Source organism: Lethenteron reissneri, chromosome 43, assembly GCF_015708825.2.
Source record: "Lethenteron reissneri isolate LAM-NWPU_2019-01 chromosome 43, ASM1570882v1, whole genome shotgun sequence".
Lineage (NCBI taxonomy): Eukaryota > Metazoa > Chordata > Hyperoartia > Petromyzontiformes > Petromyzontidae > Lethenteron > Lethenteron reissneri.
This window is the reverse complement of record NC_083821.1, coordinates 10,776,404-10,802,762: the sequence shown is the minus strand read 5'-3', so window position 1 is coordinate 10,802,762 and position 26,359 is coordinate 10,776,404. Positions and strand designations below refer to the sequence as shown.

The 26,359-nt window shown below is 51.6% G+C and overlaps 1 protein-coding gene across 1 annotated transcript in view; it reads left to right on the top strand.

Moving 5' to 3' along the window:
* LOC133353272 (laminin subunit alpha-5-like) overlaps window positions 1-26,359 on the top strand; it is a 214,122-nt gene that overhangs the window by 58,542 nt on the left and 129,221 nt on the right. Inside the window, 12 exon segments of the mRNA XM_061569380.1 lie at window positions 9,609-9,727; window positions 11,384-11,474; window positions 12,064-12,198; window positions 14,171-14,233; window positions 14,803-14,943; window positions 15,991-16,128; window positions 18,490-18,624; window positions 19,363-19,497; window positions 21,087-21,224; window positions 23,899-23,951; window positions 25,580-25,679; window positions 26,304-26,356. Coding sequence (XP_061425364.1) covers window positions 9,609-9,727; window positions 11,384-11,474; window positions 12,064-12,198; window positions 14,171-14,233; window positions 14,803-14,943; window positions 15,991-16,128; window positions 18,490-18,624; window positions 19,363-19,497; window positions 21,087-21,224; window positions 23,899-23,951; window positions 25,580-25,679; window positions 26,304-26,356 — 1,301 coding nt within the window.

Below are 26,359 nucleotides of genomic sequence, written 5' to 3'. Positions count from 1 at the left end.
TGTTAAAGTCAGTTTGAGTGTTAAAGTCAGTTTGAGTGTTAAAGTCAGTTTGAGCGTTAAAGTCAGTTTGAGCGTTAAAGTCAGTTTGAGTGTTAAAGTCAGTTTGAGTGTTAAAGTCAGTTTGAGTGTTAAAGTCAGTTTGAGTGTTAAAGTCAGTTTGAGTGTTAAAGTCAGTTTGAGCGTTAAAGTCAGTTTGAGTGTTAAAGTCAGTTTGAGTGTTAAAGTCAGTTTGAGTGTTAAAGTCAGTTTGAGTGTTAAAGTCAGTTTGAGTGTTAAAGTCAGTTTGAGTGTTAAAGTCAGTTTGAGCGTTAAAGTCAGTTTGAGTGTTAAAGTCAGTTTGAGTGTTAAAGTCAGTTTGAGTGTTAAAGTCAGTTTGAGTGTTAAAGTCAGTTTGAGTGTTAAAGTCAGTTTGAGTGTTAAAGTCAGTTTGAGTGTTAAAGTCAGTTTGAGTGTTAAAGTCAGTTTGAGCGTTAAAGTCAGTTTGAGTGTTAAAGTCAGTTTGAGTGTTAAAGTCAGTTTGAGTGTTAAAGTCAGTTTGAGTGTTAAAGTCAGTTTGAGTGTTAAAGTCAGTTTGAGTGTTAAAGTCAGTTTGAGTGTTAAAGTCAGTTTGAGTGTTAAAGTCAGTTTGAGTGTTAAAGTCAGTTTGAGCGTTAAAGTCAGTTTGAGTGTTAAAGTCAGTTTGAGTGTTAAAGTCAGTTTGAGCGTTAAAGTCAGTTTGAGTGTTAAAGTCAGTTTGAGTGTTAAAGTCAGTTTGAGTGTTAAAGTCAGTTTGAGTGTTAAAGTCAGTTTGAGTGTTAAAGTCAGTTTGAGCGTTAAAGTCAGTTTGAGTGTTAAAGTCAGTTTGAGTGTTAAAGTCAGTTTGAGTGTTAAAGTCAGTTTGAGTGTTAAAGTCAGTTTGAGCGTTAAAGTCAGTTTGAGTGTTAAAGTCAGTTTGAGTGTTAAAGTCAGTTTGAGTGTTAAAGTCAGTTTGAGTGTTAAAGTCAGTTTGAGCGTTAAAGTCAGTTTGAGTGTTAAAGTCAGTTTGAGTGTTAAAGTCAGTTTGAGTGTTAAAGTCAGTTTGAGTGTTAAAGTCAGTTTGAGTGTTAAAGTCAGTTTGAGTGTTAAAGTCAGTTGAGTGTTAAAGTCAGTTTGAGTGTTAAAGTCAGTTTGAGTGTTAAAGTCAGTTTGAGTGTTAAAGTCAGTTTGAGTGTTAAAGTCAGTTTGAGCGTTAAAGTCAGTTTGAGTGTTAAAGTCAGTTTGAGTGTTAAAGTCAGTTTGAGTGTTAAAGTCAGTTTGAGTGTTAAAGTCAGTTTGAGTGTTAAAGTCAGTTTGAGCGTTAAAGTCAGTTTGAGTGTTAAAGTCAGTTTGAGTGTTAAAGTCAGTTTGAGTGTTAAAGTCAGTTTGAGTGTTAAAGTCAGTTTGAGCGTTAAAGTCAGTTTGAGTGTTAAAGTCAGTTTGAGCGTTAAAGTCAGTTTGAGTGTTAAAGTCAGTTTGAGCGTTAAAGTCAGTTTGAGTGTTAAAGTCAGTTTGAGTGTTAAAGTCAGTTTGAGCGTTAAAGTCAGTTTGAGTGTTAAAGTCAGTTTGAGTGTTAAAGTCAGTTTGAGTGTTAAAGTCAGTTTGAGTGTTAAAGTCAGTTTGAGTGTTAAAGTCAGTTTGAGCGTTAAAGTCAGTTTGAGTGTTAAAGTCAGTTTGAGCGTTAAAGTCAGTTTGAGTGTTAAAGTCAGTTTGAGTGTTAAAGTCAGTTTGAGTGTTAAAGTCAGTTTGAGTGTTAAAGTCAGTTTGAGCGTTAAAGTCAGTTTGAGTGTTAAAGTCAGTTTGAGTGTTAAAGTCAGTTTGAGGGTTAAAGTCAGTTTGAGGTTAAAGTCAGTTTGAGTGTTAAGTCAGTTTGAGCGTTAAGTCAGTTGAGCGTTAAAGTCAGTTGACGCTTAGTCAGTTTGAGTGTTAAAGTCAGTTTGAGCTGTTAAAGTCAGTTTGAGTGTTAAAGTCAGTTTGAGCGTTAAAGTCAGTTTGAGTGTTAAAGTCAGTTTGAGTGTTAAAGTCAGTTTGAGTGTTAAAGTCAGTTTGAGTGTTAAAGTCAGTTTGAGCGTTAAAGTCAGTTTGAGCGTTAAAGTCAGTTTGAGCGTTAAAGTCAGTTGAGTGTTAAAGTCAGTTGAGCTGTTAAAGTCAGTTTGAGTGTTAAGTCAGTTTGAGTGTTAAAGTCAGTTTGAGTGTTAAGCAGTTTGAGTGTTAAAGTCAGTTTGAGCGTTAAGTCAGTTTGAGTGTTAAGTCAGTTTGAGTGTTGAAGTCAGTTTGAGTGTTAAAGTCAGTTTGAGCGTTAAAGTCAGTTTGAGTGTTATAGTCAGTTTGAGTGTTAAAGTCAGTTTGAGTGTTAAAGTCAGTTTGAGTGTTAAAGTCAGTTTGAGTGTTAAAGTCAGTTTGAGTGTTATAGTCAGTTTGAGTGTTAAAGTCAGTTTGAGTGTTAAAGTCAGTTTGAGTGTTAAAGTCAGTTTGAGTGTTAAAGTCAGTTTGAGTGTTAAAGTCAGTTTGAGTGTTAAAGTCAGTTTGAGTGCTAAAGTCTGTTTGAGTGTTAAAGTCAGTTTGAGTGTTAAAGTCAGTTTGAGCGTGAAAGTCAGTGTGAGCGTGAAAGTCAGTTTGAGCGTTAAAGTCAGTTTGAGTGTGAAAGTCAGTTTGAGCGTGAAAGTCAGTTTGAGCGTTAAAGTCAGTTTGAGTGTTAAAGTCAGTTTGAGTGTTAAAGTCAGTTTGAGTGTTAAAGTCAGTTTGAGCGTTAAAGTCAGTTTGAGCGTTAAAGTCAGTTTGAGTGTTAAAGTCAGTTTGAGTGTTAAAGTCAGTTTGAGTGTTAAAGTCAGTTTGAGTGTTAAAGTCAGTTTGAGTGTTAAAGTCAGTTTGAGCGTTAAAGTCAGTTTGAGCATTAAAGTCAGTTTGAGCGTTAAAGTCAGTGTGAGTGTTAAAGTCAGTTTGAGTGTTAAAGTCAGTTTGAGTGTTAAAGTCAGTTTGAGCATTAAAGTCAGTTTGAGCGTTAAAGTCAGTTTGAGCGTTAAAGTCAGTTTGAGCGTTAAAGTCAGTTTGAGTGTTAAAGTCAGTTTGAGTGTTAAAGTCAGTGTGAGCGTTAAAGTCAGTTTGAGTGTTAAAGTCAGTTTTAGTGTTAAAGTCAGTTTGAGTGTTAAAGTCAGTTTGAGCGTTAAAGTCAGTTTGAGCGTTAAAGTCAGTTTGAGCGTTAAAGTCAGTTTGAGCGTTAAAGTCAGTTTGAGTGTTAAAGTCAGTTTGAGTGTTAAAGTCAGTTTGAGTGTTAAAGTCAGTTTCAGTGTTAAAGTCAGTGTGAGCGTTAAAGTCAGTTTGAGCGTTAAAGTCAGTTTGAGTGTTAAAGTCAGTTTGAGCGTTAAAGTCAGTTTGAGCGTTAAAGTCAGTTTGAGCGTTAAAGTCAGTTTGAGCGTTAAAGTCAGTTTGAGCGTTAAAGTCAGTTTGAGCGTTAAAGTCAGTTTGAGTGTTAAAGTCAGTTTGAGTGTTAAAGTCAGTTTGAGTGTTAAAGTCAGTTTGAGTGTTAAAGTCAGTTTGAGCGTTAAAGTCAGTTTGAGTGTTAAAGTCAGTTTGAGTGTTAAAGTCAGTTTGAGTGTTAAAGTCAGTTTGAGTGTTAAAGTCAGTTTGAGCCCCTGGCCTTGTTGAAGAGGCCAGCAGCGAATGGGAAGGAACTGTGTTTGTGGCGTGAGGTTTTGGTCTTGATGGACCGCAGCCTTTCTGCCGGAGGGGAGTAGCTGGAACAGAGAGTGTCCAGGGTGGGAGCAGTCGGCCACAATCTTCCTCGCTCGCCTCAGGGTCCTCGAGGTGTGCAGGTACTCGAGGATAGGCAGATTGCAGCCAATCACCTTCTCAGCAGTGCGGATGATACGCTGCAGTCCCTAATATGACACTGGTAGAGTGCTTCAGTTGCAATCAGGAAGGGCGTTCCTCCAAATCCCGGTTGAAGGTTGACTCCAACCCATCGTCCCTCCATGCTCGATAAATGAGCAAATCAACGGTGGTTGATTTTTGTAAAAAAAAACGTGGAATTGTCCCCCACCGTCTGCAGCGCCTCCGACAGAGAGGCACCTCGCCCCACTGGTTGAACCACGGCAGGGGGGGGGGGGGGGGGGGGCATTTGCCCCGGCACGTTGTGAGCGCGTGCGTGCTGTCTGCCTGCAGCGATCGCCGTGTAAAATCCACATCCCACATTTGTCCCCACATGACCGCCCCCCCTCCTCCTCCTCGCACCCCATCGCACCCCCGCCACCCTTTTCGATAACCCTTGGCTGCCCTGCTTGTTTATGGTGCGCGACAGTGCTGAATCAGTGGACTCGGGAATTGGGCCAGGCTGGGCGGGGAATAATGCGTTGCACATTTATGTATGAACTCATGCAGTGTCCACCATGAAAAAAACAGGCCTTGTCTCTGCATCTGCTGCATTTGCACCCCCGCCCCCCTGCCTAAGGCTAGCAAACGTCCTCGTTTGGCCCGGACAGACGCGATTCAGAAAGTCTGTCCCGGCATCCCGGATGTTGTCCACGGTTTCAAGGACGAGGTCAGAATATTTCCTGACCTCGTCCTTGATTCACGACGTGAGCAAAGTGTGGGCTACTCTGGCCGAGGAGTGGGTTGGGTTGGCCGTTCGAAGAGTGAGCGGGGCCTGTGAGCAGGAGGTGGGGCTCCGATGTTTGGGAGAGGTGAGGAGGAGGCCACTCCCTGTGTGGGCGGGGTGAGTGGTTGAGTGCCACGGTGGCTAGTAGATGTTAACTCCCTCGCCTGGTATGCAGGAGCGCGTGGGTTTGATCCCCGCCCTGACGCCTGCTGCTGTATATGTGGAGTTTGCGTGTCTCTCTCCACGTGGTCGCGTGGATTTGTCTCCGGGTCCTCCGGTTTGTTCCTCCACATTTAGAAGCGTGTGTTTTAGAGTATTTGGCTGTGAGATATGTCCCCTTGACAAGCCACTTCGTTGAGCTATTATTTGTGGCCAGATCGCTTCTGAAAAGAGCTGTACAGCTCAGTGGGCCTAAGGACCTGGCGAAATAAAAACATGTAGTTTTATAAAGTGGGCACGGTGATGCAAATGTGGGCGGGGCTGACAGAAGGAGGGGCTGCCAACTCACCATGTGTCCAGGTTGACCTTCCCAGAAATGTGTCGCTTTTAGCTACCAAGCGCCAAGCCACAAACCTCAGCTTGATGGCCCCATTCAAAAGGATGCCTTCACAGGGCCACAGTCTGCGCTCTCCGAGAGGCGAATGTGTCACTGGCGTTTCTGATCAAGGGCAACCTCGGCCACTCGGGGTTCATCCTAACGTCCGTGTCGCGATCGATGTTGGCGCTTGTGCATCGCTGTATGTTGAACTTCTTTGGTACTGCACCTAGACAACCATGCTAATCGGAGGTGCAGTCCACCACTGCACCTCCAGGGTCCTATTCTTACAGCCTCCCACTGTCTGGTCTTCGCTTGCCAACCTGTCGGTGCCACTCCAATGCCCGTGCCCGGTAGGTATCCAGCCCTCCTCCATTCAGAAACTATAGCCCCACTCATCACAAACCTTCCCACCCCCGCCCCGTTCCGTAGTACATCTGCGACCGCTTTCTTGCCACGAATCATTTCGGATGCGCCCAAGTTGAATTAATTAAAACTCCTGTTCCCAATTCGCTCGTTTGTGGTGCAAGAAAAAAAAAAACATGGTCATGCCGAGATGCAGTTTTCAGTTGGCGACATTTGCCGTGGCTTGGACGACGTGCCGGATGCTGTTCGTTAATTTTAAAACATCCGCTTCAACCGAAACGGTTATCAGCAGCTGTTTGGCCAGCATGACCGCTTTCTTGTCTCAGTTAAAGACACTGTCAGCAGGCCACTTTGTGCAGTTTGTGTTTACGAACCGAACTGGAGGCCAGGGTAGGCCTTTTTTTCCTTCCAATCGGCGGATTTAGACCGATTGGCAGGTCTGGATTGCAATCCACGTAGTTTAAACACAGACGGGATTATAATGATGGTAGCAGATGAACATTCCTCATGTTGTAGTAGTCATGCACAAGATTAAGTTGTCTTTTTCAGAAGACGATTTTTCTGCAGTTGCTTTCATCTGTCACTAAATAATAAAATAACGTCGACATTTTTACGTGAGAAAGCCTTCCCGAAATGTGAACCCGAAACTTGATGGAGTGTGAACTTAAAGCAAAATTACCGATTGATTTAAACGTGCTGCCAATGATGTGAGCGTGGAACGTTACGAGTCGCATGGTTTTTTTACCACGGTTTGTTTAGGCAGCCCACCAACGTTCCCAGGAAAGGCTGCGGGAATGTCATTATTGACTCTGATAGCGGTTCAAATGTGCTCTCGCTTCTGGATTGGGGCGCGCTCAAGCCTCGACGCGCCCATTGCGGTATGCGCTGCAGCCGTGTAACCCAACCATCGACTTCATTGCAGGCTCCGTAAGCCACGGAACGCAGATCCTACACTAGACCCCATCAGAGCCCATGCCCCTTAAACGTTTTAGAATTAGAGAAGGGCTGGAGGCTTGGTGATTAGATCGATCAGATCACGGGGCCGGCACTGTTGAGATCCTGGGTTCAAATGTGAGTTTCAACCACCTGTGATGAAACTGGTTCTCGAGTGTGATGAGCCGATGATCTCAGCCCTGTCACGAAGAGTGTGGGATTTTTGCGATAATGGAATCAAAGCAAAGTTTAACTTAACGCGTAATATTTACCCATGGGCTTTACAGATCAAAGTAGAATTTGATTAATGGATGCAAATCTTGAACCAGTTTCAGCTTCGCTGATTCACATCAGCAGGGTGTGGTTTGTTAAACAAACATTGGTGAGCAATCCCCTCGTCTTCGCCCAAAAAAGGCAGATTCATTGCAATAGCGTTGGTCAAAGGTGGACTTTGTCGCACAGGCCAGCGAATCGGCGACTTGAGTTGCAGAAGGGCCGCCGCTTACTTGTTCTGTTTGCGGACACATTTGAGATGTGCAATGTTCGCCGCCGCTTAAAATTTTCTCGGGCTCTTTAACGTCCCATCGACCCCCGTGGTGATTCCGGGGATCAGCGGAGGGAGGAGAGGGGCAGCTGCTGGACTGCGCACCCATCGTCGGTGCAATGCATTGCCAGCGCACTCGGCAATAAGCTATTCAGCTGCTCGGCAAAAGTTAAACAAATTCAAGACTTTTTTTATTAATTTGTTTACCGTGTGCTGGATGGGAAGGAAAAACAAAATCCCCGTGAATTTTAATTTTCAGAGTAAATGTTGGCATCGGTGGCCAGCGTTCGCTTTCCCAGGCCCCCACCACCCTCCTTTCCGCAACGAGAGAAATTGCTCGCATATTCCCACAACATTCGACGCGACTCATCCTTCCCCCGCAGCTGCGATCAGCGCGGTCTGGCCGCGTACGATGCGAAAGAAGTTCAACAAACGTGCATATTTTCTGAACCGTTCCTGGGCCTCGCGTACATACTCCGCGCTACGGGAGCCACGGCGCGTCCGCGTCGTCTTTGTTCCGCTCCGTCGCGGACGACGAGCGGCGGTGGACGCACGGACGACTTGCTCCTTCCTGCCGCTTCGATCCCATTTCTCGCCCTCCAGATTATTTCTCGTTTTTTTACGCCAGATCGTTCGCACAGAGACGATCGCATGCGTGAGGCATTCGCCGGCATAGAGACAGTGGTGAGCCATTAAATTGCAGCACAGCAACTGGGTTCGTGACCTGCCTGTATCGATGGCCGGGGGTATCATCCCGTCCTTTAGAAGAATCGTCTTCAGGAAGTTAATTTTCATCTCGCTTACAAAAAAACACCTAAAAAGGAATGTAGCCATCGCCCTAAGTGGGGCGTTCCTCCGATCCAGAGCCTCGCGAGCTCACGGATGCGATCATTCACAGTTATGGAAATTCCACATTCCCATGGCATGTGCCAGTCCCCTGCCCATTGTGTACGTATACTGGTACACCCAGAAGTGCAGTCGCCCTGCAGTCCCAGCAGTGATGGCCTGGAGTGCTTTGAGTCACGCGGCCCGAGTGTCTGGCAGGGCGAAGGAAGTGCTGAGCGATGGTGGCAGTGACCACGCCAGTCCGTGACTGGTGACCTCTCGATCTACACGCGTTGATCAGATGATTTTGCCGCTCGGAAGTTTCCACACGATAAGCCACTTCGTTGAGCTATCGTTTGTGGCCAGGTCGCTTCAGAAAAAAAGATTAATAGCTCAGTGGGCTTTGATAGCTAGAAAACAGAAATGTTTCCTAACTATCACGTGATGATCTGCACTGGCTGTCTATCAATTAGAGGATTACGTACAAATTATGCCACGTCGTCTTCAAGAGTGTCCATCAATCCGCTCCGTCCTATCTCGCCGATCAGTGCGTACCAGCTGCGGCAGACCCAAATCGACTCCGACTACGATCGGCGGCTCGCGGCGACCTAAACCTCACGCGCGACACGGCCAGCGAAGTTTCGGGGTCTCCTGCCCAAAGACCTTGAACACCGCTACCAGCTCATGTCCGGGGATCCATCCCTGAGTCTGAGCCAGTTTTGCGCAACAAACTCAAAACGGTGTTGCTGTTTCAGAGAGCCCACTTCAATGCGTGGTCAATGCGCATTTGTGATGGGCTGGACTCGTATAAGAGTGCACAATAACAAATGTTCTTGCTTACCTGGTAAGATAAAGAAATAGTTTAGTTTCATTTGTATCTCTTTTTAAGCGATTTGCTTACCTTTTCGAGTCTTTGTACTCCTGGCGTTTGTATAGTTTGTTGTAACGTTCTGACCTGCGATAAAGAGCTGTATAGCTTATCAGATTCCTCCATTTCAAATAAATATTTTGATCTCTATCGAGCAAAGTCGCATTGAGGCTTAAGAGAAGGGTCCTGAAAATGGGGATGTTTGGCCAATTTCATTTGCAAGTGAGCATTTTTTTTACGCACGCCACCAAAAGACGATTGTACACGAAACATACAAAAAAAGTTCAGATCGTAAGCAATCAAAGTCTTAACATTTATAACGTTTAGAAATTCCAACTTGCCAAAAAAATGGCTAAAAATAACGTTTTGTTTATCCAACCAGTGGGAAAACATATACCCTCTATGTTACGGGGGTAGAAAAATGTTCCCTCCGAAATATGTTGACGCACTCCAGAGTCGCAGGTCCCGTGGAGCGGGCATCACGACGGCTCAAACGGACCTCGGGGGCCTTCCCAGATGCTTTGCACTGAGAAGGCACGGAGCAACTGAGCAGCACGTGTGTTTTGTAAGAATGACCCAATCGCAGATGTAGCATTAAGTGGGGACTGCTCTGGGGTCGCGAGCTCTGTCGCCACACACGCGTGTGCACTCGCGTGTGCGCGTGTAAATGTAAATGGGGAGCGGGGGTGCAGCGGTTAGCGCGCTTGCGCTACGAAACCCGGTGACCCGAGTTCGATTCCCGCTCAAGGCCAACATCGTTGACGATTGTCTGAGCCGCTTCCTGAGCCTCCTCGCAGTCGGTGGCCGTGAGCGAGAATCGAAACCGGGTCGCCGGGTTTCGTAGCGCAGCGCGCTGCTGACCGCCGCACTACACGACCGCTCACCCCACGCGCGCGCATTCGACGAACGTGCACACGTCCGTTTTAATTCTGGCCTCGTCTGCCCGCAGCCTGCAACTGCCACGGCCACTCGGAGGAGTGCGAGTACGATGCGGAGGTGGAGAGGACGAGAGGGAGCCTGAACGTGCACGGGGAGCGCGAGGGCGGAGGTCGCTGCCTCAACTGCCGGGTGAGCAACGGCCTCGGCCCATCGCAGCTCCGATGTTGCACCCCCCCGCCCCCCCACCTGGCAGAGGCGGCGGTGTGGCGAGAGCGCTCGGTTCACAATCAGGAAGGGTTCTGGGTGAACATCCCAGTTGGGGATCGACTCGGCTTCTGGTGACCATGATGATGATGAGGATTTTGTATCGTCAAAGAAGAGCAACGATTAGAGTTGAAAGTGATTAGGCCATTCGATTGCCTCGTATAAAAGTTTGTGAAATTCAGATACACCCTCCCGATTACTCAGTCACCCGCTCACTTACCCGCCCATGAACTCACCCACCCACGAACTCACCCACCTATGAGCACTAAGCCCGTGCCAATGAGAACTTGGGTTAAATCACCGAGTGAGTTTACGTTCTCAGTCTAATGCAGTCGTGTTGACGGTCACTCAATTTGTCACTGCCCAGGAGTGAAACTTGAACCCACTACTCATGTGGAGTAGAGGCAGAGCAGGAGGCACCGGGGGATGGCCCTGCTTATGTGCACCCCCAGTGTTGCGTGCCTCTTCTAAAAAATATATATATTTTAATTTACCAGGTAAAGCCCACTGAGCTATATAGATATTTTTCAGAAGCAACCAGGCCACAGATGATAGCTCAATGAAGTGGCTTATCACGTGCAAATGTATGGCATCCGTGCACTCAATGACACAAAATTAGAGACCAAAGGGCTTTGGTTTAAACACGATCTTCGAAATGGGTTAATTCCACGAATTCAAATACTCTAAAACGCATGTTTCTAAATGTGGAGGGAAATACCCTAGGACCCGGAGAAAAATCCATGCAACTACGGGGAGAGAGAGACACGCAAACTCCAGCTATATACAGCAGGCATCGTCAAGGTCGGGATCGAACCCACGACCTCCTGCATATCAGGTAAGGTAGCTAACATCTCCTAGCCACGTGCTGCCCCTTCAGGGACCCTCCCTGGTGCCTTTGCCCGGTCGTCGATCTCGTGAGGTCACAACAGCGGAGGCAATTTGAACATCTGTGGATCTGTGGAGCCCTTTGGCTAAATTGCCCAGGATGCATCCGATCTCACCCCACCTGGAAGCCAAGCCGGCTTTGAGCACGGAGACAGCGCTTGGATGAGTGCTCGCCGCGCACACAAACCCAGGCGCTGCGGGCTGCTGATGGCCCACGGTGTGCTGTGCTGTGCTCCGGTGTCTACGTCCAATGCCCTCTCCCACCTGCACCGGTCGATGTGGTGACGTATCGTCGAATAACGCCCACGACCCTCACAACGTGGAGGGGCCTTCGTCGAGCGGTGGATTAACAGAGGGCCGTAAATGGCAGAGGCCACTCTTTATAGGACAACCGTTGTCGACTTCCCAAAGCGGTACTCGTATTTATCCACCCCTGGGAGACAATGGACTGATGTGCAACTCGTAATCCGATGAACCGCGAGTTGAGCATTCCGCCACCAACAAATAACAACAACAACAACAATCATCACAGATTGGTGCGGTCATTTAAACCCGACGACCTCTAGGGGCCCCGGCGACCCGCACGGCCGTGGGGAGTCCGTCGTCCAGCAGTGAGCTGACCAGAGGGCCGTACGCGCGTAGTCTTGCGGGAGGAGGGAATCGGTGTACGATGTCGCTGCCGCTGTGTTGGTGCAGCACAACACGGACGGGGTGAACTGCGAGCGCTGCAAGCCGGGATTCTACCGCCTGGCGGGGGTGCCTCCCACCGCTCAGGACTCGTGCCAGGGTGAGCCCCCCCCCACCCCCTCTCCTCCGCCCCCCACCCCATTTACCCCCACCCCCTCCCCTCCATCCCCACCCGCCCCTCCCCTCCCCCCGCCCCTCCCCTCCATCCCCCCCACCGCCCTGCCGCCCCCTTCCCCCGCCCCCTCCATCCCCCCCCCGCCCCCTCCCCTACTCCCCCCCTCACCACCACCCGTGAACCCGTCCAACGCAACGACGCTTCCTCGCTGGGTGTCTTCACGCGCTTCACTTCCCACCTGAGATCATGCTGCGCTGCGTCGTTGCGTGCATCGTTGATGCGCCTAAGGGGGAGTGCCGGGCGTAGTGGTCGGCACGCTGCGCTACGAACCCTGCCGCTCATGGGCCAACATCGGTGACGATTATCTGAACCGGTGCACGGCCTTGCATCGGTCAACTCGAACGAGAACCCGGTGCGGTGTGTTTACCCCGCCGCTCGGGAGACGAAGGCGGCCCGGCGTGGTGCTGGCCACCCACCCACCCCCTCGTGTGCCGTGCCGGCCTTCGCAGGTGCTGCTCGCGAACGGCAAGAGTCTGGTTAGATCTTTGTCTCTCTCCTGCGCGTGTGCTCGCAGCGTGCGACTGCGAGTTGGATCACACGCTGGGCGGGTGCGAGGATCGGAGCGGCTACTGCCTCTGCAGGCCCAACTTCTCCGGGGAGCGGTGCCAGCACTGCGCCCGCGGCTTCCTTGGCTACCCCCACTGCTGGCGTGAGTGTCGGCTCCACCCGGCGTGGCGCCCCTTGGGGGCCCGTGCAGGCCGTGGGGGCTGTGGGGGCCATGGGTTCCCATGGGGCCCGTGGGGGCATGTGGGGATCCTTGAGGGCCGTGAGGGCCGGTGTAAACATTGCGATGTTTACACCTGTGGACAATAACCAGTCGGTGGTCGAGAGACCAATTAAACCACTACAACGAGTCCAATATTATATTATAATTATCTGAAGAGGCACAAAAGCCCATATTTCACCAGTATTATCTATATTGAACTTTTCTGTCACCGTACGGAGCTGATCGCAGGGATCACAACAAACTAAACACAAGGAGCAAAATTATTTCGAATTTAATTATTATTATTATTAGCCCTGGCCAAGCATCACAAACTCAGGTTCATAGTGCAAGAACAGCAGCCACAGCACACTAGGCTCCCCCTGTCTCGGTAAGCACAGTCTGCAGTTCCTGAAGAACTCTGCATATATAATATGGGATAAAGCACAGTCCGTAATAACACGTGAGATGCGTACACATGCTGAACGATTGTGTTACGATCAAAACGTCATCGTTTTTTTTGTTATTTTTTCTTATTTTCTTTGAACATATCTATGTGACTTTACCGAAAGACCCAAGAATATGAATTCCTGCAGTCACGAAAGCTTTAAGTCAAGATTTGATTTATATACGTTGCCTCAATTATCTACACCGACATGCCGAAACCAAATGTAAACATACAGTCCTTGCTCACTCCACTGCTGGATGAGGCCCCTGCCGTGTGGGTCAGGGGAGTTTATAGCACACTTAAACCACGCTGCTCAGTGCAGGATGGCAAGGGTGGAGAGCATAGCCACGGGAGCATGGAAGTACAGTACAACAGTAGGTTTTGCTGCATTTTCCCTCTGCTCTCCGTGCCACAGCTTGCAGCCTATAAAAACAACAAACGCTGTGCATGGTTGTGACCCATCCGTGCAAAATTCAGATTCAAGTCCAGCTTAGATTTTTATATCTTACAAGATCGGTGCATTGTGGGTGATTTGGTCATAGGTACTTGCTTCTCCATAATTGCAATCACATGAATAAATTAGTCTAGCGATGAAAACGTCGTGGGTTTTTTCTTTTGAATTTAGATTTTTGTTTTCTATCTAAGTGACTTTACCGAAAGAACCAAGAATATGATAATATAAGAATAGGTTTTTTTACCCTTTCTGGGCAATAAAATATGTGTCAAGATGTTAAAACACCAAACCATAAACCTTTTGTGTTTGCATGTTCACCACAAGTACGTGCGGTTAATGCAGACACGATTGCTCGGCAAAAGTTTCTGTTTTGCGTTCTAACATCTTAACACCTGCTTTTATTGCCAGAAAGGGTAAAAACTATCCTTATATTTTGATACTGGCAAGAAAGGTCCCGTGTTCTAGCTACGATAATGTTTTTGTTTACATCCGGCTAAAGCCGCCGCGATTTATCGAGACTCAACAGAGCCCGGTCTCCTGCTCGCGATGTGTTGTTGCCGAGCGTCTATGAAGGAGGGCTTTGTCTCCGCGCGTGTGTGTGGGTGTCGGGGAGCGATAGTGTAGCGATTAGCGCGCTGCGCTATGAACCCGGCGATCTGGTTTCGATTCCCGCTCACGGCCAACACCAGTGACGATTATCTGAACCGGTCCTGGGCCTCCCCTAGGTCGACTCAGCCTCAAATGAGTAACTGGTGCGGTGTGTAGTAAACATCGCCACTGGGGAGACAAAGGCGGTCGGGCGTGGTGCTGGCCACCCACCCCCTCGTGTACCGTTCTGGCCTTCATAGGTGCTCGCTAACAGCACTTGCCCCTACAGTCTGTCAAGGCTATACAGGGGATCTTTGTCTTTGTCGGTGCGTCGATACAGTAGCTCGCCGCCGAGACCACGACCGTGAACCGGTTAGGCCTTCACTTGCGTTCTGCCCCGAACGTCGCCTGCTTGCTTCTCTCCACAGCTCTCCGGAACACAAGCTTCCCAACGCCGCCGCCCGTCGCTCAGCAAGTCGCCCACATCACAGGTACCGAGTCGCGTGCTCTCCGTGCGTCACGCGCCGCAGCCTCGCTGCTTCCCCCCGCGGTGAGGAGCAGCCTCGTCCGTTCAAGTCGCCCGGGGCAGGGTAGCCGGATTCAAGATAAATTAATTTTAAAAAGTAAAGGGGCAGCCCTGCAATGGCTTGCTCAACTGCTGGTGGGAACGTCTCCAAGAGAGGGGGGGGGGGTGGGGGCACCTCTAGAGAGCTCCTCTACAGCAGGGCTTGTGGCCTTCTCCTCCACGCTGGGCCAGACGTCTTGGAGGAGTTGGGAGTAACCACGCTTTACCCCACAATATTATACCTGCCGATCGACTAACTGTGCTGTGAGATGTTAACTCCCTCGCCTGGTGTACAGGAGGTCGTGCGTTCGATTTTGACCTTGACGCCTGCTGTATATTTGGAGTTTGCGTGTCTCTGAAGGAGAAGCAAAACGACTCCCGTGGGATCACAAACGTCTCTCCGCCTGTTCCACCTTTCCCCAAGCGCCCCCTGATTGTCCTCCCCCCCCCCCCCACCGCCGCCCTGCCCCCGATCCATCCCGGCGTTGTGCACAGTGAGCTGCGAGTGCTCTGCCGACGGCTCGGACGCGTGCTTCCGGAGCACGGCCACGGGGCACTGCCCGTGCCGGCGCGGCTACACCGGCGTCACGTGCAGCGCCTGTGCGCCCGGGCACCACGGCTACCCTCGCTGCCAGGGTGAGAGGGCATGGGGGGGGTGGTGGGAGTGGTGGTGCTCAGAGCGAGCTGAGAGATACTGAAGAGGGACGATGGCTGGCAATGGGACTCACGAAGGAGTGGCAGCCCGGGGCAAGGAACACTCCCTGGGGGGGGCGTCCACCATGGGGACGGAGCGATGGAAAGGGGCTCAACGTGCAGGAACTGGGTGGATGGCTCCGTCACTCGACCACGAGGATAGATCGTGGCTGATGATGATCGTTCATGCAGAAACGGCTGCATTAAACACGACCCAAAATCAGGGTTAAATGGCCGAGGGCCTCCGCTGTTCCCTGGCTGCATTTCGTGGTCTTAATCTTGGCCTCCCCCAAATGCTCGTTGCCGCTGCAGGCAGAGTTTGTTTTCGTTCAAGTTGAAGTTTCTCCGTGTGCGCCCTCTTGCTCGGCTCCGTGCGCTGGGTTGAGGAGTGCGGCTGCGAGGATGGTGAAAGCGATTGCGTCATTGGCCTTGGTTGCCCAGAATTTACACTTAGTCGGACTGGGGCTGGCCATTTAAACATTCGTTATATATATTTATTTTGTTGAACGTAATTACCTTTAAATATTGGAAACTGCTTCACCCGACCTTAGAATGAGAGTGAATGAACGTGAGATTAAGAATGCATTCCTTCGCGTGAAAAGGTTGGGTTTGTGCAACGGCTACAGAAGGTGAGGTCACACCCTCCACAAATACTCCCCCGAGCGTGGGAAGTGATTTGGTCAAGGCGGACACGTGACCGTCGGTTATGCGACGATGTTACGTGGGGCTTGCCACCGATCGGAGTTGTGACCCGGACAATCCGGGAGTTGGCATCTGTGACCCGGTCGCCGAAATTGATGTTCACTGAACCGTGATATTGGCATCGCGTTGAGCACTCAGCGTTGATAACACCCAAGTGCTGGCTGGGAAATTACGTCCGGGTTTTGTCGACAGTGGAAAGAAACGTCAACCCCAGCCGTGCCCCTAACTCGCGTTGTGACCGTGGCCCGCGGCGTGCCGCCCGGCCGAACGTGCCCTGTGCCCGCGCAGAGTGCGACTGCTCCGTCCCCGGCGCCGACGGGGCGGGCTGCGACCCGGTGTCGGGGCAGTGCTCGTGCCGGACCGGCTTCCAGGGCCCTCGCTGCGAGCTCTGCGCCGCCGGGTACCACAACTACCCGCTGTGCCAGCGTGAGTGCCTCGCACGCGCACGGTCTGCCCCACGCCTCTCCCCCGCGATCTCCCCACGGCGCGACGGGGGGGCGCACGGAAACGAGGGTGTTGAGCGCCGCTGGATTGTCCTCTTGGTGCGTTCACCTGCGCACGCCGCGATTGAGTTCCGGATCCATTGGGCGACCAACGCTGGAACGGGAACGCGTGTGAACAGCCCCCCGGCGGGCAAACAAAAAATAAGAATAGGGTTTTTTATTCTCTACCCTTTCTGGCAATAAAACAGGAGTTGTGTTAAGATGTTCAACACCAAATAGAAACCTTTTGGAAGGCATCAGGTCTGTGTTAGCCGCACGTACTTGTGTTTGTACATCTTAACACCTCTTTTATTGCCAGAAAGGGGTGAAACGTCATGTTATATTTTCACAGCCTGATTAAGCCTGCTATCTCAAGCATGAAGAATAAGAAAAGGTTTTACCCTGTCTAACAATGCAACAGGTGCCAAGACGGCCAAACACCAACTAGAAACCTTTTGCAAGAAATCAAGTCTGCATTAACCACACACAGCACTGGTGGTAAACATGCAAACAAACGTGCTCTGACAATGTGCATCGTCTTCGAAACTGATTGGCCAACACCGTAGGCAGCCCTCCCCGTGGCCTAGTCTCACCACCAGTGTCAGACCAGAGAACACCACAAGGCAAAACGTACAAAGACAATGCACGTGTTAGAAGATTTATAGCTCGGGGTGAGCAGCTGTATCATGGGAACTTTTTTTTGAGTAGCAAAGTAGGAAAAACAAGAACAGGTTTTACCCTTTCTGGCAATACAACAGGTGCCTAGACGCGACGTTTCTCAAGTGCGGTGAGTTTGATTTCATTTCGGCACTTGAGAATTAAAAGAACATCAAGGACCAATCCTGGCCCAGGGCTGACTGATCACGGTTGTCACCTTCCGCAAAAGGTGGCACCTTTTTTGTTGACCTCGCGATCGGCTCAACCCGCCTCGTCCCCCGGCCAGATTGTGGACTTGCGAGCCTTCTGGCCGCACCTGAGTTGCCACTGCCCGTCGCGTCGTTGCGATGTCAACGTCGGACGGGCCCGAATATTAGTCGCCTGCAGGAATGTCGGCACGACGCCGCGCTCGTTGCTTCTCGGGGTGCGTAGCCGCTGGGCGCGCGCTTCCGTAGCATTGATCATCGCTTGCAAAAAAAAAAACTTCTCCCCACCGCCCCACCCACCTCGCTCAAAACAACACGCGAGATCCTCGGTGAAAGCGTGGCCGGCTCGCCTAGAAACGTGCCGGCGGGCCAACTTGCCCGCGTCCCTGACAAAGTCCCGTTTGTGTGTTCCCGTGTCCGCCGCATTCCCCATCTATTCAGCGCGGGTGCGGCGTCGCCGCGCAGCTCGGCTAAACAGTTCGAGTTTTGGCCGCGGTGTTTCTCCGACGGCACTTAAAGGCGCACAAAGGGGCTCCGTTGAAAGCCGCGCCTGAATGGCGCTCGCATTGGCGGGGGGGACCCCACCGTAGTCTTTCAACACAACACGCACGCCGTGGGCTGCTGGGTAGGGAGGGGGTTACTTCGTGGGTAGCGTTGTGGGGGGGAGCAGTGCGTCCGATGTCCACCGTGGTGCCGTGACTATGCTGCTTCCACATCTACGCGTAAACCATCACGGGAACTCCGGTCATCCCCGCTAACCGTCTTTCAGGTGCGCTTCTGTGGCCGTCTGGAATGCTCTTCCGATAATCGGAAGCCGCTGGAGCTATGCACTTTTAAATTATCTATATTGAAAACTAATCTTTCGATTTAAAGCTTTCGTGACTGCAGGGATTAATATTCTTGGTTCTTTCGGTAAAGTCATGTAGAAGGGACATAATAAAATAATATTATTTCGGTGAAAGTCATGTAGAAGGGACATAATAAAATAATATTATTTCCCTTCTACGTGACTTACCGAAAGAACCAAATAATATTATTTTATTATGTACCTTCTACATGACTTTACCGAAAGAACCAAGAATATGAAAACTAATCTTTTTAGAACTGCTTTTTGTGTTTAGTTTGTTGTCCTTCCCCCGCACCTCTGATTTGCACGGTTGGCTACGTACGGTGCGAAAGAAGTTCAACATACGCCTCACGCTTTCACCAGCTCGCACCAACCTGGAGTGGTGAAACGCGGTCCAACAAACGAGTACCTGGTGCGGTGTGGAGACAACGCTTACTCAAGGAGACAAAGGCGGCCGGGCGTGGTGCTGGCCGCCCACCCCCTCGTGTGCCGTGCCGGCCTTCATAGGCGCTGCTCGCTAACAGCACTTGCCCCCAAACATTCTGCTAAGAGGCTATACGGGGGGGGGGGGGGGTGGATCTTTGTCTTTGTGCAGTGTGCCAGTGCTACCAGGATGGCTGCCAGGCGGACGTGTGCAACGACTTTGGGCGCTGCATGTGCCGCCCGGAGTACGGCGGCTCCCACTGCGAGACCTGCAACCCCGGCTTCCACAGCTTTCCTCAGTGCCAGGGTGCGCACTGCCGCCGCACTCCCCGCTCCACCGCCATGCAGCTCGTACAGTCCGGCATGGAGCACAGAGGCACACGTGCATACACGCGACGAGCGCAATGGCAACAAGCGCCGCTCGCCACTAAAGTGGCGGTGACGTCACCACGGCGCTTGTGCCAGGCTAGGTGCACGTTGAGGCCATGTGAAGTGTCGAGAAGGCCCGCTGGCAGGAGGTCATGGGGCAGACCCAGGTGCCACGGGTCGACTGACATCTAGCACACACACGCACACTGAGCACACACAGACTGATCATACACACGCACACCGAGCACACACACACACACACAGACTGATCATACACACGCACACACACTGATCATACACACACACTGAGCACACACACACTGAGCACACAAACATACAAATACCAAGTTTCATTCAACGCCCCCCGCTGGCGTGCAGAGTCTTATTCTACTTTAATTTGATTTCCGGGCCACGGCTAAAATCGACGTGCGAGTGATACATGAACTGTTCCTGGGCCTTCCCCGAGGTCACCTGTTTTTTTTTGTTAAACGAACACCTGGTGCACTTTATGTATGCATGTTGAACTTGTTACGCACCGTACGTAGCCAACCGTGCTAATCGGAGGTGTAAAACATCGTCAGTCAGAGTTTACCGAGTGGGCGTGTGGAGGGGGTTGGGGTGGGGGGGGCGTCGTCTCCATGTTTTTTGTGTCCGCATGTTTTGTGTCCGTGTGCAGAGTGCGTGTGCGAGCCGGCCGGCTCGGTGGAGACTCACTGCGGCCACGGCGGGCGCTGCGCGTGCCAGCCCAACTTCGCGGGCTCGCGCTGCGAACGCTGCGCCGACGGCTTCTACGGCTTCCCCGTGTGCATGCGTACGTTTCGCTCCCCTCGCTCGTCCCGGCCAGTCGCCCTCCCTGTCCGCTCTGCTGTCGCTGCGGCCATGGTTTACCGTTCCCGTGAACGTCGCTGTTTGGTTGCCGAAGTGCTCAGTCTACCACACTGCGTTCCACCATCACCACCACCAGCAGCACCGCCAACACTGCAGGCTACCACCACGCTTGCCTGCCCGCTTGTTTCCCCCCTTTCCCCGCATTGCTCCAATTTGAAATCCCCTCCCAATGCCTCTTTTCCCGAGCTCTCGCAATGACCTCGGTCAATTCAAGGCAGAATCAGAATCTTTTCACGTGGACTGCAGGACACGGCGTCGCACTCCCGCCTCGTACAACGTTCAGCGTGCCGTTTGTTGCTGGCTGCTTGACGTTTTGAGCGCCGGGCTCGGCGACTGGGGGGCCAGATTGATGCTACGGGGGGGGGGGAGCTTTTCAGGGGCTGCAGCCTGCGATCCGACGGCACCACTTTGTCACGGTCGAAGGCAGACGGTGGAAATGTGAGCGTAGAAGCGCCACTTTGGAGCCGGTTGGTCCAGTGGCAGCCCACGCACGGTCACTGCTGCTTCCTCCCCTCTGCGGAGACGTCGCGGAGTAGGAATAGGGGACGTTCTGAATCGTGGTGGTGGTGCGCACGTGGTCTGGTGCCCTGAGGAGTGCCGGTGTAGGGGAAAGGAGGACAAACTGAACGCAAAAAGTATTTTTTAAAAATGAGTTTTCAACCTAGATTTAATAGTGCGCAGCTCCAGTGGCTTCAGAATATTGTGCCCTAGCTTCACGATTTGTACGTCGTGGTTAGAAGCTAGAATTTAAAATGACCACGGTGAATAACGGTGGAGAGTTGGTGGAAAAACAGTCGAGGGGAAGGAATTGAAGAAACTGAGGCCCCCCCACCCTCAAAACCATCACAATGCCGGGCCCCCCCTCAAACTCAATCTGCCTCTGCTTGTGTCTCGGCTGTCCGCATTTCTCACATGTCGGCTCGACACGGCCCCACGGTAGAATTGCATATTTCCTGGAAACAACGACGGTCTGGGAGGAACGCTATCAACCCCTTTTTCCACTGGCACACCCGAGCCAAGCCAGCGTAGGGACCATCACGGTTCGGGTGGTTTTCCACCGACTCCCTTGCTGAGCCGGAGCCAAAACCGTGATACTTTGGCCTCACGAAACTAAACTACTATTAAACTATTTTTTATTTAACCAGGTAAGGCCCATTGAGCTATATAGATTTAATTTCATAAGCGACCTGGCTACAAATGATAGTTCAACCAAGTAGCTTATCATTTGTATATTCATAGCAGCCAAATACTCTAAATGCACGTTGATTCTAAATGTGGAGGGAAAAACTGGAGGGCCCGAAGAAAAAGCCCTATGAGACCACGGGGAGAGAAACACGCAAACTCCAAATACACAGCAGACATCGGGGTCGGGATCGAACCCACGACCTCCTGTAGACCAGGTGACGTAGTTCACATCTCGCCAGCCAGAAACATCTGAATCTTGCTCGGGGAAAGTGGCGAGTGACACGTGCGTGGCGAGTGACGCGTGCGTCCCCATGTCCGCTCCCTCAGCGTGTGACTGCAACCTGGACGGTTCGCTGTCGGCCGCCTGCGACCAGCACAGCGGGCAGTGCGCGTGCCGGGCCGGCATCCTGGGCCACAAGTGCGAGGCGTGCGTCCCCGGCTCCTACGACTTCCCGCGCTGCGAGGGTAGCGAGCGCAGATCCCGCACCGCGTTTGCCCACCCACCGATATCCCCGCTCAGTCCGCGTGTGGCGGAGTGACCCCACGGTGTCTGTTGGTCTGCAGTGTGGTGAGTGAGTGAGTGGTGAGTGAGTGTGTGAGTGAGTGAGTGGTGAGTGAGTGTGTGAGTGAGTGAGTGGTGAGTGAGTGTGTGGTGAATGGGTGAGTGAGTGAGTGTGTTGTTGCGGCCTGCAGTGTGGTGAGTGGGTGGGTGAGAGGGCGAGTGATGTTGTTGTGACCTGCAGTGTGGTGAGTGAGTGAGTGGTGAGTGAGTGTGTGGGTGAGTGAGTGGTGAGTGAGTGTGTGGTGAATGGGTGAGTGAGTGAGTGTGTTGTTGCGGCCTGCAGTGTGGTGAGTGGGTGGGTGAGAGGGCGAGTGATGTTGTTGTGACCTGCAGTGTGGTGAGTGAGTGAGTGGTGAGTGAGTGAGTGTGTGGGTGAGTGAGTGGTGAGTGAGTGTGTGGTGAATGGGTGAGTGAGTGAGTGTGTTGTTGCGGCCTGCAGTGTGGTGAGTGGGTGGGTGAGAGGGCGAGTGTGTTGTTGTGACCTGCAGTGTGGTGAGTAGGTGAGTGTGTTGTTGTGACCTGCAGTGTGGTGAGTGAGTGGGTGAGTGGGTGAGTGTTGTTGTTGTGACCTGCAGTGTGGTGAGTGGGTGAGTGGGTGAGTGCGTTGTTGTGACCTGCAGTGTTGTGAGTGGGTGAGTGAGTGGGTGAGTGTGTTGTTGTGACCTGCAGTGTTGTGAGTGGGTGAGTGAGTGGGTGAGTGTGTTGTTGTGACCTGCAGTGTTGTGAGTGGGTGAGTGAGTGGGTGAGTGTTGTTGTGGCCTGCAGTGTGGTGAGTGTGTGAGTGAGTGGGTGAGTGAGTGGGTGAGTGTTGTTGTGACCTGCAGTGTGGTGAGTGTGTGAGTGAGTGGGTGAGTGAGTGGGTGAGTGTGTTGTTGTGACCTGCAGTGTGGTGAGTGTGTGAGTGAGTGGGTGAGTGAGTGGGTGAGTGTGTTGTTGTGACCTGCAGTGTGGTGAGTGTGTGAGTGAGTGGGTGAGTGAGTGGGTGAGTGTGTTGTTGTGACCTGCAGTGTTGTGAGTGGGTGAGTGAGTGGGTGAGTGTTGTTGTGGCCTGCAGTGTGGTGAGTGTGTGAGTGAGTGGGTGAGTGAGTGGGTGAGTGTGTTGTTGTGACCTGCAGTGTTGTGAGTGGGTGAGTGAGTGGGTGAGTGTTGTTGTGGCCTGAAGTGTGGTGAGTGTGTGAGTGAGTGGGTGAGTGAGTGGGTGAGTGTGTTGTTGTGACCTGCAGTGTTGTGAGTGGGTGAGTGAGTGGGTGAGTGTGTTGTTGTGACCTGCAGTGTTGTGAGTGTGTGAGTGAGTGGGTGAGTGTTGTTGTGGCCTGGAGTGTTGTGAGTGGGTGAGTTAGTGGGTGAGTGTTGTTGTGGCCTGCAGTGTGGTGAGTGTGTGAGTGAGTGGGTGAGTGAGTGTGTTGTTGTGACCTGCAGTGTGGTGAGTGGGTGAGTGAGTGAGTGTGTTGTTGTGACCTGCAGTGTGGTGAGTGGGTGAGTGAGTGAGTGTGTTGTTGTGACCTGCAGTGGGGTGAGTGGGTGAGTGAGTGGGTGAGTGTTGTTGTGGCCTGCAGTATCAATGGGTGCACAGTCTATGACAACAGAAACCATCACAGGCGCGATGGAAGAGCCGTAAGGAGGCGACTGACTCCCACTGGATTGACCCAGGCAATCACGACGTCTCTTGTCACAAAGCATCAACAAATTGTGCCGTTGCTGCGCACCATAAGTGCAGGCCTTGTTGTCAATCCACTGCTGGATGACAGCCTCCCCCACGGCAGGAAGAGCTGAGACGCGGTGCCACAGCACAGTACAACATTGCCCTCTGCTGCCCATCAGGTGTCGCTGCAGCAGCCTGTAACAACCTGATTTCTCACATTAACATCAAGCTAATCTCTCACGTTAACATCATGCTAATCTCTCACATTAACATCATGCTAATCTCTCACATTAACATCATGCTAATCCCTCACATTAACATCATGCTAATTTCTCACATTAACATCACTAGCCCCGGCCACTTCTTTATAACCCTTGGGCTAGACCCATTTCAAACCTTTTAAAACAGTCTGCCTCAGCAGCAGACCATGCTTTCCCACCTGATGACGGACGCTTGTGTTGCGCCCGAAACGTCGTGATTTATTTTGTTTTCTACCTACGTGACTTTACCAAAAGAACCAAAGAGTATGGATTCCTGCAGTAACGAAAGCTTCAAATCCAGATTGTAGCCACCTGCTTTGTGCATCCCGGTTCACCGGGACGAGGCTCTGCGATGCACACGCTGACCCGGACCGGCTCACGGCTCGGGTCGACACGTTGCTCCTCCGTGCGTTGGTCAGTTCGGCTGAGTGCGAACTTAACCCACCCGCTCGATCAATTTCCATCAACTCGATCGGTCGGTGTTAATCCGTTGCACGGAAAGTCCCGTTTTGACCAGTTGCCCACCTGGTTTGCAAGGGAGATCCGCGGTGCATCGGCACAGCGCCACAGCGTCGGAGCGATCCGTACCGAGGAACGAGCAACAGCGGAACAGAAGATGCCGATGAACTTTTCGTGAACCTCGGCACACCGTGTGTCTGTGTGTGTGTGTTGCAGTGTCGTCGTGCGTTCCATCCGGTTCACTCGTCAGCAACACCGTGCCCTCCGAGGTGAGCTTGCATGTCGGACGTGCTTTGCGTGCATACGGGGTTATGTGTGTGTGTGTGGGGAGCGGTAGTGCAGCGGTTAGTGCGCTGCGCTGCGAACCCGGCGACCCGGGTTCGATTCCCGCTCACGGCCAATACCGGTGATGATTATCTGAACCTGGTCCTGGGCCTTCCCTAGGTCGACTCAGCCTCAATTGAGTAGCTGGTGCAGTGTGTGGTAAACATCGCCACTGGGGAGACAAAGGCGACCAGGCATGGAGCTGGACACCCACCCCCTCGCGTGCCTTGCCTGCCTTCAAAGGTGCTCACGAACAGCACTTGCCCCAACAGTAGGTTACGGGTTATACGGGGGATCTTTATCTTTGCATTTGCATGGGAAGCGGTGGCGCAGAGATCACCGTTCCCTGATGTCAACTGTGGTTGGAGGTTGAATTGAGGTGGTCAGGGTTTAGAGCACCATGTGGTAACCATGGCTCCACCACTGCCTCTTGGTACACAAGGGGAATAATCATTATAATCAGTATTCTTGTGAGTTAAATACACAGCATATATTCAGTGTTCCAATGACACTCACTCGGTTTGGATAACTACGTAGAGTCAACAGAGTCACGTCGTGGCCACGCGCTAACAAGCACGTTGGCCTCATGTCCTTTGGAAGCGCTGGGCCAGCGGTGAGTAATTTCACGTTTCTGTGGCGAGAGAAAGTCTTTAACTCCGCCGGGGTTGAGGGGTCGTGCATTGAGCTTGCAGGCAAGTTCCAGTGGTGAATAAAGTCATCTGGAAACGCAATGCCACCCCTTCAGACTTAGAACTTACGCAGGGTCTACGAAAATTATTTTGAATTTAGCATGAACATCCAGAAACTGTCCTATTGAGTATATACTCACAGTGACTTCCGTGATGTAATCATATCAGTCTTCCATGGTACAAGTCATCCTGAATGCCACTAATCTATGCCTGGGGTGAGCGGTGGTGTAGTTGTTAGAGCACTGCACTAAGAATCCGACCACCTGAGGTCAATTCTTGGCCACGGCTAACATCGGTGGCGAGCGATGTGCTGTTTGGTGGTGGCTATTCACGTGGCGTGTAATCCAGCATTGGGGGCGGGGGGGCAGTGAGGGTTAATGGATCACACAAATGTTGTAAAGCTCCCTTCCCATGGGCGTTGAGGTGTCATATCCTGGCTCGTCAGGAGAAGGCAGTACAGCAAGTGGACGCATCGCCATCTGTTTCCATCTGCACGGGGATATAGCGTTGCCCCCTCACATGCACGGGTTTTCTCCGGGTGCTCCGGTTCCCTCCCACCATTAATTGTCTGAAAACATCTTCAAATGAAAACCCAACGTCACGGGACCCTCCTGATAAAGAGTCCGACGAGGATAAATAAGTAAATTGTTTTTTGGAATAATTTTAGCAACTGACCCTGGGACAGACCTCGTTCACCACAACCCGCTCCGACGAACCTCGTCGAACATCCCCGTTGACTTGCCACAGCACGGGGGAAGGCCTTCACCCGGCAGTGCCTTACGGTGGGCTGCTCATGACTCCCAGGCCAACAGTCGATGGGCGAGGGACTGCCGCACGTGAAGTTGTCGGCTCGAGACCCGGTGTGAGGGTTTGCTTCCTTCCAGGGCTCCTGCCAGTGCCGGGAGCACGTGACGGGGCCCGAGTGTGACGTGTGCAAGCCCCTCTACTGGAACATCAACTCCTACAATCCCTCTGGCTGTGAAGGTGAGCGTGGCCCAGCGGCGGTTTGCCCTGGTGCAAGGAATGAAACGGGGGGCCCCGTTGGCTGAACCCGAACCACCCACCCCCCCCCCCCAGCTCCCTCGTAGCCCGTGGCCCTCCGACCTGCGGGTCCTGGTGCAGTCGCACCGCCCACACGTTTGGGTTGAGGTTTGTACAGAAATTTGAACGAAAGTGACTTCAGTGTCGTCAGCACCAGGGTTGCCCCGTTGGGCACTGAAAATATTAGGCCACCATACTCTTTGGTTCTTTCGGTAAAGTCACGTAGATGGAAATAAAATAAAATAAAACAAATCACGACGTTTCAATCGCAACACAAGCAATCGTCATCAGGTGGAACAACCACAGCAAGCCCCCGTACCTGATGCGACCCCTGCGCGATAAAAGAGGAACTAGGCACAGAGTGACCCACTCATCCACAAAGCGGTGAGCGAGAGTGCACTGTTGAAGGTTGCGGTGGGATAAACCCCAAGGAGGCTATCGAGAAAACACGCGATTTCACTGCTGCATTGTTCCCCAACGAGTGGTTCTGCTTGCTGTCTGCATGAGCTTCCGATGCCGACACCACGGGCATCTGTGAAGGGTCTCTCTCGTGTGCGTTGACTGCAGGCTGCCACTGTGACGGACAGGGCACTCTGAGTGGCGTAGCCGAGTGTGAGCAGGTA